The sequence below is a fragment of the Carettochelys insculpta genome, chromosome 6 (assembly GCF_033958435.1).
Source record: "Carettochelys insculpta isolate YL-2023 chromosome 6, ASM3395843v1, whole genome shotgun sequence".
NCBI classification, from domain to species: Eukaryota; Metazoa; Chordata; order Testudines; family Carettochelyidae; genus Carettochelys; species Carettochelys insculpta.
In genome coordinates, this window is record NC_134142.1 from 31584220 (window position 1) to 31597127 (window position 12908).

The 12908-nt window shown below is 43.4% G+C and overlaps 1 protein-coding gene across 5 annotated transcripts in view; it reads left to right on the forward strand.

Annotated features, from left to right (window-relative positions):
• Window positions 1-12494, forward strand: part of FBLN5 (fibulin 5) — a 61155-nt gene extending 48661 nt beyond the window's left edge. For all 5 annotated transcript variants that reach the window (XM_074996613.1, XM_074996614.1, XM_074996611.1 and 2 more), the window contains 4 exons: window positions 3357-3479; window positions 7597-7723; window positions 8954-9149; window positions 12214-12494. In XM_074996613.1, coding sequence (XP_074852714.1) covers window positions 3357-3479; window positions 7597-7723; window positions 8954-9149; window positions 12214-12375 — 608 coding nt within the window. In that variant the 3' untranslated portion in view covers window positions 12376-12494. The remainder of the gene's footprint in view (window positions 1-3356; window positions 3480-7596; window positions 7724-8953; window positions 9150-12213) is intronic.
• The last annotated feature ends 414 nt before the right edge of the window (window positions 12495-12908 follow it).

The window sequence follows — 12908 nt, forward strand, 5'->3', positions numbered from 1 at the left end:
AGGGGCAATGTGTAAATATGTTTAAAATTCTGTTTTTAAGTCCTTAGTCCAGCAGTGGGATGCTGTCTTGCTCAAAGAAGCTGACTGGCCCAAATTCTGGCTTTTGCAGATTTACACAAGATATAAAATGACATCTGTTTTTTCACACTCCCTGCTGATAACCTAACGCCATGAAGCCATGTTAACAACAGCCCCTCTTTAAAGAACCGTATAGATACTTGTTAGAGAGATAGCCGAGTTAGTCTGTATCTTCAAAAACAACCAGTCCTGTGGCTCCTTATAGAGTAACAGGTATTTTGGAGCATAAACTTTCGTGGGCAAAGACCTGCTTCATTAGACGAAGCAGGTCTTTGCCCACAGAAGTTTATGCTCCAAAATATCTGTTAATCTATGATGTGCTACAGGACTTGTAATTTTTATGGATATTTATTCATCCCTACAACACCCTGGTGAGGTAGATAAACATGGTTACTTGCCACTTCAAAGATAGGAAAAATCCAGTGGAGAGCTCAAACGGTTTGCTTAGGGAGTCCGTGTGTCAGAGCTGGGAAAAATAACTCAGGAACTGGTGGCTCAGACTTAAGCTTTTGTTTCTCTGATCATCTGAGCAGGGGAACAAGGAAATGATTAACAGCAACCTTCCTCCCATTGCTTTCCCCTCAGTTAGATGTGATCCCATGTGGAACATCAGGGTTCTGCTTTCTGCCTTGGACTCAAAATTATGCTAATTGTGTTGACGTAGCAAATCAAAAGTAAAAGGGACAAAACGTAGCATTTCTGTTTTTAATCAAAGCTCTGAAAGGCTGCTTAGCTTCCTTGCTGTTTTGGAGATCTCTAGGCATTCCAGTAGACCTGCAGTGAGCTAGGAGGATGTTATTAGGCCATATTAGAATGCCTCGGAAAGAACTGAATAAAGACTAAAACTCAGAGCTGGGTGCTGCCAGAGTGGGTTTCTGCCAAGACTGGGGTCACTCTTTTTGGGGGGAAGACTTTGCTTTCCAGAAAAGGTTCCTTCCTTTACAAACTAGACTAATCGCAGCTCTGCTGTGAGGGAAGACTGCACACCTACACTCACTTCCATTTAAAACAAAAAAGCAGTCCAGTAGCACTTTAAAGACTAACAGAATAATTTATTAGGTGATGAGCTTTCATGGGACAGACTCACTTCTTCATACCATAGCCATACCAGAACAGACTCAATATTTAAGGCACAGAGGACCAAAAACAGGAATCAAGGTGGACAAATCAGAAAAACATTATCAAGGTGAGCAAATCAGAGAGTAGAGGGGCGGGGGTGAGGGAGGTCAAGAATTAGATTAAGCCAAGTATGCAAAAGAGCCCCTATAATGACCTAAAAAATTCCCATCATGGTTCAAACCATATATGAATGTGTCGAATTTGAATATAAAAGAGAGTTCAGCAGCCTCTCTTTCCAAAGTAGTGTGAAAATTCCTGTCAAACTTGATCACTATTTTTGGTTCTCTGTGCCTTAAATATTGAGTCTGTTCTGGTATGGCTATGGTATGAAGAAGTGGGTCTGTCCCATGAAAGCTCATCACCTAATAAATTATTTTGTTAGTCTTTAAAGTGCTACTGGACTGCTTTTTTGTTCTGATAGTATATAGACTAGCTCAGCTTTATCTCTGTTACTATTCACTTCCATTTGTTTGAGGAGAGCCCTTTTACTTCTGTGCTGTAGATTACAGCCATGTCAAGTCTGTAACACCGAGGTCATGGAAACACACCTACATTCCTGGGGTAATGCTACCTGTAAAGTGAGGTGTTTAGTGAATGACCAAACATGTTTTTCTGAAAGTAACAGAAATAAAAGCAACGAACCTTTTCACTTTCCAGCTTTTCACTCAATGCTTTCTCACTCAGAGAGAAAGCTTAATCAAAAAGTTGTGAAGTAACCTTTTGGTTGGATGCACTGATGCACCAAACAGAGTACAGGTAGATGGCATAGAGGGATTACATTATTTGCAAGGCCCGTGCTCTACATCCAAACACTCCCCAGTACACACAGGTCAGTGGTGGGCATGTTTCTGATACTTAGTGCCTGAGCTGAGAAGATGTTGAATGCCTTCACTGTCAGCTGTCATCAATGGGAAGTGAGGCCCTCAGTTCTTCACAGGAAGAGTTCTAGGTCCCCTGTACAGCTGTACAGAGAACTGTCAGTATGACATTGTGGGCCTGACCATGTTTTTGTAACCCATCAAAATCCTCCCTGAAGTCAACAGGAACCTTTGAGTGCACAAGGCATTGCATGTGTGGACCCCAAGATGTGTGTATACTTCAGTGACACAGCAGAATTAGTCACACATAGCAAAGAGCTTGAAAAAAATCACACTGAGTCCAGCTCTGCTATCCTGAAGACAATGGTCTGTTTTACCCTCCTCCTTGGGCAGAACTATCATAATAGGCTGTAATTTTAAAAAATACAGAGAAACCTGTTGCGGGCCACTCCATCCCCTTGAGTCCCATGTTCAGGAATGTTCAGTTGCATAGTAAAGATGACCCACAATAAAAATGCACTTAGGAACCTTGAAGCTATTTGTTGTTGAATGTTCTTCCATAGTCCCTTATTCTGAAAAAGAGCTGTGTAAAAATGGTCCCCTGGACCTCCATGTCTTTCGTGACCCAGATCACAGATAGTCAGATTCAACAATTTTTAAAAAATTATCTGTGGACCTGAAAGTCAAGTTCCTTCCATCATCACCAAAAATAAAGCTTTTGCAGGAGAAGCTTTACACTGAGTGACAAGTAGCCAACTGGACCTTAAATAATTGTCCTGAGGATGCATACAAAGGAATCCAGTTCACTGCCTCTTAGCTATGTGAGCTCTGCAGAGCTAACAACAGTAAGAAAAACTGGAAGATTATTTCAGTCAGTTAAGTAAGCCACCCTCACTGATTATACATCCTGAGCAAGTGTAGTGAATAAAAGGTGCCAGTCTACATTTCACTCAAGCTACAGTCTCATTTCTAGGTAGGGTTGCCTCCTGGAAGAGCTGCTGAGAGTGGGTTTCATTATCGCTTGCTAGTAGTTGTAGGCCTGGCTTGACATGGGTGAGGTTTAGTAAACAATAGTAAATTATATAGTTTTCCTTTTACAAGTAAAATAATAACTTACTCCAATCCTAGCTACTATGAGCCATATTCACCATGGTATAACTTGTTAATTCAGCTGATTTACATCAAGTTGAATCTGGCCTGAGCTGAAGAGCAAACACCGTGATCTTACAGCTCTAAGAACTTCTGTTGCGACAAGCTCTGTAGTTAGGATGGACTTCTGTTGGGGGAGACGTGTGTTTTACTTTAACACAAAGCATTCTAAACATCTTTCTATCACTGCAGACATGGATGAGTGCAGCTTCTCAGAGTTCCTTTGCCAGCACCAATGTGTGAACGAGCCTGGTTCTTACTACTGCTCCTGTCCTCCTGGCTATATTCTGCTTGATGATAACAGAAGCTGCCAAGGTAAGAACATTCCAACTGTGAATTTAAACCCAACCAAACAGTAGATAGCTCATAGTTCTGGAAGGAAAATTAAGTTGACTGACTGAGAATCAAGACTTGAAATGTTTGCTTGATCTTGGCATTGCAAAACATAGAAATTATTCCTAGGGGTGTGTTGTGCTGTGCTGGTGAGTGCTTACTCCCATGAGTGATCCAAATAAGGGACAGGGAGATATGTGGGGGAGGGGCTGCTCCTCCCAGCTCCACCAAGCCCCAAGGAGCTGGGAAGGAGGCGGCAGCTGCCCGTCTGCACCGGGAGCCCTTGGAAAGTGCAGGGACACCACAGCCACCCACGCTCCCCTCCTGTCCCCGCTTCCCATAGGCTCAGGGAAGTGACTCCCGCCCGCGCAGCTGCTGGCAGAAAAGGCCAGCGGGGGAGGCCCAAATACAGGACAGTTAGTCCCTTTTAAAAAATAAGTAGGGATGCCTGTTTGGCATCCTAAATACAGGACCATCCCACCCAATATGGGACGGATGATTGCACTAAATTTACAGGAAATGCTCATTAGTGTGAGTAAGGGTGGCACAGCAGGGTACTTAATGGGCCAGTTTTTCCTGCTGCTGTCTTCAGTGGAAAACACCTACTGATGCCAATGAGAGAAGTAGGTATTGGGTCCACTGACAGCCCCAGCTGTACTCTGGAGCTTTTGAAACACTGTTCACTCATCACAGAAGTATGTAACTGAGTAGCGCTAATCTCACACCTAGAGCACTGGCCCCTGAATCTGTAGGTATGCCTTAGTCTAGAAGATCAGAAAGAGATGTCAACTTGCTTCCATGACTGTGTGCCTGGAGCATTTTCTGTACATTCTGCTTAGGCTGTAGCAGTGGGTGTACCATAGCTGCTGCACTTGCTTTTCCCTTTCAGTACATCTTTCTGTCTGCAGCTTCTAGATCAGTTTTATGCTGGTTGTGAGCACTGGTGCCGTCTGCTCCTTTTTTAATATGTACCATCTATACAACAAATTCACTGAAGAAAAATCCTACAGGCTCGAGGGGTGATGCAGAGATGATCAATAATACACCAATATTTTTATCATCTCAGTCACAGAATTCATGGAGTCAAGTATGGTTTGAATTTTTATGGCCAAGCACCGTGTTTCCCCCAACAAATGGCCCTTCCAATAGAAGAGCATCCCTAAGCCCTTCCTGAACATGGGATTGGTACTTTGTGCTGTGAGTGGTTTGTTTATTACCAGGCAAATAAGGGCATGGGTGAGGGGAAAATGGGGACAATGTATGACCAGTAAATTTTCTAGAATTTTTCTCTTTATTGGTATGTGGATGAACATACTGCTTACCTCTCCCTTCCCCTTTGTTTGTTTGGGATCTCGAGGGAACCTACAGATTTCACTAAGGTACCTTTAGTGGTGGCAGTGCTCTTTATCGCCAAGGAATGACAGTTTACCCTTACTTAGATGACTTGCTCTTGAAGAGATGATCTTACCAGGATGAACAATGAGAAGCAACTGCCATGTTTCTACATCTGCTTGAGAGGCTGGGCCTTAGAATGACCCTGTAGAAGTCCACCCTGAGACCCTCTCCAGTTGACAGAGTCTTCCAGAGTGCTGGTGGGGTCAGGCCAGGGCATACTTACCAGATGACCATTTCTTCCCCATTACCAGGTTCAGCCAGCAGATCTGTCTGAGCCCCGGAACATCCATACAAATCCTGCTTATCACTGTTGGGTCATATGGCAATGACTATGTGATGCCATTGCATGACTCACCTCCGGTGCCTACATTGCCAGTCTGGTTACGGATTGTCTACACCCTGGGCAAACACTGTCCTGATTTCCTTCTCACAATCCCGCAAGGGGTCTTTGCCTCATTTACTTTCTGGGAATACAAAATGAAAGTGTGTGGTGAGGACTACCAGTCCACTCCTGTTTCCCAAAGACGGTGACCATAGATGCATTCCTCTTAAGGTGGGGAGCACACAAGGATGCAGTCCCCTCAGGATTCCATACTTCACATCAATATTTTATATTTGAGAGCACTCAGATTGGCTTGTGAACATTTCCTACCAAGCATCTGGGCCAATCAGTCCAGATGTGGTCTATTGAATCAGTAAGCAGGGAGGAGCATGTTCTTCACAGCTATGTGCAGAAGTCATGGCTCTTTGCAAATTAGCACATTCCCATGCAGATCACCCTGACTGCCATCCACCTGCCAGGGATCTATAGCATCCTGACAGATTCTCTGAGCAGACATGTCTCCATAGAACATGAGTGAGAGATGCATGACTCAGCCCTTCAGGAGGGGTTTCCAGTGTGGGGTTTCCCATCCACAGAACTCTTCACATCCCATATGAACAACAAGTGTAAGGAGTTCTGCTTCAAAGCACTCCAGAGGAGTGTGGCAGCCAGGCTCTGGGATGATGCATTTCTCATACAGTGGTTGGGGGCTCTGTGCTGTGTGGTCCCTCCCGTCCACCCATATGCTTTGGCTGTTGAGGAAAATCATACAGGACAAGGCACAAGTCAGCCTTATAGTACTGAGCTAGGTTAGTCATTCTAGTACCCAATGCTTAAACAACTATCCACCCCTCTTTTCCTTCCTCTCATATGTCAGCTACTGACCTGAACCAAAGCATGGACTTGCCATCCCAACCTAATCATGCATCACCAGATGGCATGGTATTTGGATTGATGTTGGAGTGATAAAAGGCTGTTTGATGGCTGTGCAATCCATCCTGGGAAGTAGTAAAAAAGACTGTACCAGGAAATGTTATAAAGCAAAGTGGAAATTTTTAAAGTTTTAGTATAGCCAGTAAGGAATCCCCCCCTTTGCATTCTAAAATCCCAGACATACTGGATTATCTCTTAAAATGATTATTAGCTTCCCCCAAGAACACCCAGCCAGCCATCAGCACATTTCATTCTCTGGGGGACTCCTAGCTGGTTTATTCCCACTTGGTCACAGCCCATTACCTGAAGGGTCTGAGTTCTCCTTCTGATGACAAACCAGTGCCATGCTTGGACTCAAACCTTGTTTCATCAACCCTTGGTAAATCTCCAGTCAAGCCTCAGCTTCCTACTCTCATCCTTCTGTGAAGATAGCTAGAGGAGCTCTGGGCTGGTCCACATGCATACCTGGTCCTCATGGTAAACTCCCTCCAGTATGCATCCAAAGATCATCCCTAAGGTTGTATGAGACTTTCATATCAGCCAGAGTATCTGTCAACCTGTGCTTTACCCTGAACCTCATGCTAACAGGGGAAAACTGTTGTGTTACTCCATTGGTGTGTGTAGGGCTCTTGCCTCCGGCCTAAAAAGAATGAAATCATTTTGAAACTAGACCAGACTGTCTCATTCACACAATTGTGAAAGGAAGATCTATTGAAGCAGATCTCGGGGTGTACTGTCCGCTGCAACAAGTTGAACAATATGTCCCTTAAGTTTAGAATATGAACTCAGCTGGAGCTCAGGTAGAATTTAGAGACCTTCCCATTGCTGACATGTACAGAGAATCGACTTGGAGTTCCATCCACACCTTTGCAAGACAGTATGCTCTGGAGCAAGCAGCTGCTTCTGCTGACTCTTTGAACAGGGCAGATCTACAATCCACGGTGTCCTAAGACTCCAGGAAACCAGCCTCCTTGTAAGAGACACTGCTTGTGAATCACATGAAGAACGCTGCACACAAGGGTGATCACTTGAAGGAGGAGGATGGGTTGGTTACCTCACAGTGTTCTTTGAGCATGCAGTGCTACTAGTTGCACTCCTCTGATGCCTGGTCTCCATGTACATGGCACAATTGGTAGGGATGGGAACTAAGATGGCCATGGTCTGGCAGTGCACTGTATCCTGGGCACTTAGGAAAACAAGGATGTACATGCAACGAGGGGTCCTGTGGCACCTTATAGACTAACAGAAATGTATGAGCATAAGCTTTCGTGGGCAAAGACCCACTTCGTCAGAAGCAGGTGTACATGTGGCTCAGACACTGTTAGTGAAAAATCTCTGGTCGGGGGGTGTGCATAATCTAAACAGCGCTACTCATAGTGACAACATGTCTCAAGAGCTCCAGGGGGGCATCTTCCTTATATTATTCTCCCTCTCATTTTTGTGTTTCAGATATCAATGAATGTGAGACTAGAAACTTCACTTGTACTGCACAGCAAACCTGTTTCAATATCCAAGGAGGATATAAATGTCTAGACCCAGTAAAATGTGAAGATCCCTATATCCAGATCAATGACAAGTGAGTAACAGACCCCCAGAAACGGAAGGACAATAAGTATGGTTTAGACAAATAAATTGCACTTCTGTGACCTCACAGCAAAAAAGATCTAAAGTGTGGTGCAGATACCATTGGTTTCCAGACAATCTACGATCACCAATTACAGTAACTGTGAGGCTCAGGATGACATGCTCTCATCAGTGAACCTAAGCAACACACATGCACTGAGAATCAGAGCACATTCTGCTGGGGCAGCTTTTGAAGTTTCCCCCCACGATCGGAATTTCTTTTTTAAAGCTGTATTTTAAACTGCTCTGAAATGTATGTGCAGACTCAGATTTTCCTTTAGAAGGATTGTCGAGGAAATTAGCGTTAACTAACTAGCAGGAAGATGAAAGATTCTAGGAACTAATTAGGGTGATGTTGTTAGCTTGAACAATGGGACCAGTGTGATCAAAAGAAAGCAAATTACTGGGTCTTTTAATATTCACAGAGTTTACTGCCAGCAGGGACCATTAGAACATAACAATATTTATCTTTATTGACCATCAGTGCAAGACATCTCTTTTGACAAATGTTTGTTCTGTGGAGTGTTTAAGGATTATGTTTAGTGTGTGTAGTAAAGGGAGGGACTATTGAGATCATCAGGGTGGACTGTCTGATTTAATTAGAGGTGTGCCTGAACCCAAACTCCAAACATAGGCTTTCGAAGAATTAAATGCTGTCGTTCTGGCTAGTCTTTAGATTTATTCTCTGGCTGTATTTAATCAATGGCCTGTGCCTACAGGTGTTGGGGGCACAATCTGTTTAAAACCAAAAGGTGCTGTATTATTTATATAGAATCATTGATGTTTGTAGTGCTACACCGTAAGTGAGCCTGGACCTATAATTAATAGGTCTCTGCCCTAAAGAGCATATGGCTAAATTCCTACCAGTACAATAGTGTAATGGGAGACCATAGCTTTAAGGCTGCCAGAAAAGAAAGTCTGAATTCTTGCATGATTGGAGGGACAGAAGTTGCGGTATGAATTGCAGTTTGGAGGAGACCAGAGAGCAGAAGGAAGATGAGAGTAAAGATGGGGGTGGAGCAATGGAGAACTCTGAATGCAAGTAAAGGAAACTAAATGTATATGGATTCTTCAAGCCAGTTAAGTTTTGCATTCCTCTATTTTTTTTGCTTTTTTAGCAACATATAGTGAATTAGGTGTTGCAGAATTTGCTCAATACTGATGATAATTCTGTCTGCATTAGTCGCTGCATGTGTCCAACTGAAAACCCCGGTTGCAGAGATCAGCCATTCACCATGTTATACAGAGACATGGATGTGGTGTCAGGACGCTCTGTGCCTTCTGATATCTTCCAAATGCAAGCAACAACTCGCCACCCCGGTATCTATTACATTTTCCAGATCAAATCAGGGAATGAGGGCAGAGAATTCTACATGCGGGTGAGTACGTCTGTGTTGAGTCCTACCTGTGTCCTATAGTTTGCCTCACCCTTCTCTGACAACTGTATTATGCTTTTAATGCATACTAAAATGTCAGAGCAAGCTCTCTCATGTGTCTGCCCTGCTACATCCATAGCCATGCAGTGTAAGGAATTGGTCCATGATCACACTGGGTGGTTCAAAACTCAGAAGGCTGTGGATGCTGGTTCTGCAGATAGGCGCTATACCCTAGGCAGGCCGGCTGATGTGGACGGCAAAGTGGGCAGTTGCCCTGGGGCCTGGAGATCTAATAGGGTCCAAGGCTTCCAGCCACTAACACTGATACAGTGGCAGCAGCAGGAACCCAGGCTCTTTAAATCTGTGGGAGCATTGCGCAGAGTGCTCTGGGCAGCACTGAGGGCTGGGCGGGGGCACAGCACTCTCTGGTTGGCATGGAGGGATGGCTAGTGCCAGCCAATGTTCCCTCTAATTTTTTCCATTCATGTGTGAAATAAATTTATGTGCACTGAGGCATGTGTGGATGTGCACCACCAGTAGATGCACATGCTAGTGGCTCTGGGAGCTCTGCTAATCAGCTGGGTGGCATCTGAATCTCTCCTGGACAGCCACCTAAGCACCCCGCTTAAAGGGAACACTGGTTCCAGCCCTGCCCCTTCCACCCAGGGCATCGCCCCTTAAGGCAATCCGTCTCCCCGGCCTTGCTCAGACATCGGCTGAGGCTATTGTCCTCACTGACCCTAGGGAAGGATGCTCTAGAATGGCAGACTAGGAAATTCACCAGACAGGTTCAGCATGCTCCAGCTGGGCTATTCTATGCATGGCTATAGGGCTCAGTGAGATCTGTCACCTCACGCCTTGAAAAACCTGAGGGAGGTTGGTTTAAAATTGTTTGCTTTTTAGAAACTGAAATGCTAAGTTCCTATTAAAAGAAAGCGTTTGCAGAAAGTGTCTGCTTTCTTCAAGACCTCTTCATTTTCCATCAGGAAAGTGAAAATCCCAAACCCCAAAATGTTCAGTCGAAAAACTTACATTTTTAGCTAAAAACTGAAAATGTTTTACTTTTCAGGGTTTTGGATTTTAAAGAACACTCCAAATTTTCCACAGATTACCCCCCTCTCCCCACAAACACCCCATTTCCATAAGATAGATATTGGACAGCTAACATTCTTGGGACAAAGAGCATCATGGATGGTGGAACTCAGAAGTTTGAGTAATAACCAGAGGCAGAATCTGATCCTGATAATTACACCAGTGCCATTCATGGGAACACATGTAATGACACTTTCACCATATCATAGGAAATAACAATAGAACAGATGCTAGCCTTTCCCAGTTCACATTTGTCATGGGAGTGTAAGATTCTGAATTTAAAATGGCATCCGCTTTGCTATAATGTTCCAAGCAGTTCCAGAGATAATCGTTTCCATCCTGTTGGCAGCACTTTGCTGTTGCAAATCATCATTGTCCCACATTTTTTCACCTATCTGGGTGGATCAGTCAGTTGTCTGGGGTTCAGGGACAAATTCCATTGTTCAAATACGATTCCTGTCTTTTGTTTATGCCAAAACATACCCAAAGTCTTTCTTTTATTGGACATGCTGCACTTTTCCTTTAACTGGTAAAAGAATACATCCAGAGTGTTTGAATTATAACCAGCAGGTGGTGCCTGTTCCTTTGCTTTGAAACAGAATAAAAAGAAGGAAATGCTGCAGATGTGGGGAGAGGGGTAGGGTGGGCAGATACTGCTGTATTGTTAGAGGTGCCATTAGTCAAGAGGTAGCCACTATCCAACCGTCAGCTCAGATTTTTGTGTTTCTTTTTCAGAACCTAGCAGGAACAAACCCAAGCACTTTGGCTAGTGGTGTTATGGCTCTCAGTAAAACAGGCCCCAGGCTGTGTGTGTTCTGCTGGATAGTGAATTGCTGCCAGCTTAATACCACAGGACCAGATTTTCAAATGCTGATTGTGCACTATTCTGGCTAGATTATCATGCACTCACACCCATTTAGGTACCGGAATGAGAACCTGATTTTCAGAAGTGCTTGAGGGACGTGCTTATTATGAAGACTGAAAATCTGACCCACAATCTCAGGATTGCCTTTCTATTTGTGTATAATACACTTAAAGGAATCTCTCCAAACAGTCTGATGTTGCAACACATACTTCTGCAAATAAAAAGTCAACCCTGCTTCTCCTGAAACTGAAAAAGCATGGAACAAGATTTCTAGACATATGAAATTTTTGTAATATGCACTTTTTAAATACAGTGTAAATTTTGGTGTTAAAATCCAGTCCATGGTGTCACTTTATTGCTATATTTTCCCTGCCTTAAACCAAAATAAAATTCATGATCCTTAAGAACTAATCGAAATAGGAAAAAACTGCCTGGCCCAAAATGTCAACACCTCCTGAATCCATGTTCCTGCTTTTTCCTCCAGATAATAATGATGGATTTCTATGTACGACTTTCCTCTACCAAGGTCACCATTTGCTTTTCAAACTGTCCAAACTGACACTTCCTGTGCTATTGCAATGCAGCCAGAGCTGGGGTGAAATGTAGTAGCTTTCAACAGTGTATTTAAATACACAGCAGTCTAGCACAGGAAATGCAAAGCACCTTTCCCAATGGAAAGAGGACTGCAGAAGAAATATAGACAGGCAGAATGTAATTGTTTAAGAATTTTACAATGAGTGACATGGTTCTTTTTATACATCAGTCCAAATGCAGCAACCACAGCAGCACAGTGACCTCTAGCCCTATTGGTTCAGTAACAAGATTGTGTCTACACAGCAAATTAAGCTACTGTAAATCTAGTTGACATGGGTAACAATGACAGGGGAAACAAAGCAGTTACTTAATTACTCTGTGCCTAAATCTTTCCATGTGTTAAAGAGCAATAATGACACTCATCCACCTCAACAAAATGGATGGAAGGGCTAAGGAAGCATCGTTCTGAGTTCTTAGAGACTCAAATGTTTAGTGGGATTCCCTAAGATCTTAAACTTCATGTATCATCTTCAAACTCTCACCTGCCTCTCCCTCTCTCTCTCTCTTTGCATACAGCAAACAGGACCCATCAGTGCTACTCTGGTAATGACCCGTCCTGTGAAAGGGCCACGTACCATTCAATTGGACTTGGAAATGATCACAGTCAACACTGTCATCAACTTCAGAGGGAGCTCGGTCATCCGGCTGAGGATATACGTGTCACAGTACCCATTCTAAACCTTTAGTACATTCTCTTTAAACATTAAAAGCAACCACAAAAAGACATTATCCATTTTCTGCAGATCTTTTCCCTCAGAAGTCAGTATGTATAGCAGGTCAGAATCTAACCAGTGTTACCATAGACACAAAGGCCTACAGCACCTGATGAGAAGAGCCTCTTCATGTACAGTCCTTCCAGGATGCAGATATCTGAACATGTGTTGTCAGCAGATCCCTTAAGCATTTATATGTGATTATATGTTTTAAGAACCTTTTTATTTTGTTGTTGTTGATTTCAAAAACTTTTCAAGGGCGTGATTTTATGCTCCAAAGACTGTGAAACTCCCCATTCTGTAACTGCTTAGCAAAGGCACCAGAGAAACTGAGGAAAAAGCTGGCTTTTGCTATTTTGCTTTTTTTTAATTTTAAAAGGAAGGCAAACACACAAAAATTCATCTTTCCAAAAGTGGAGCCAGAGAAGTGCTAACCACCATTGCCAGTTGTTTCTGGAATTGTCAGTTATACTATTTGTCTCAGTTGTCCCGACATTT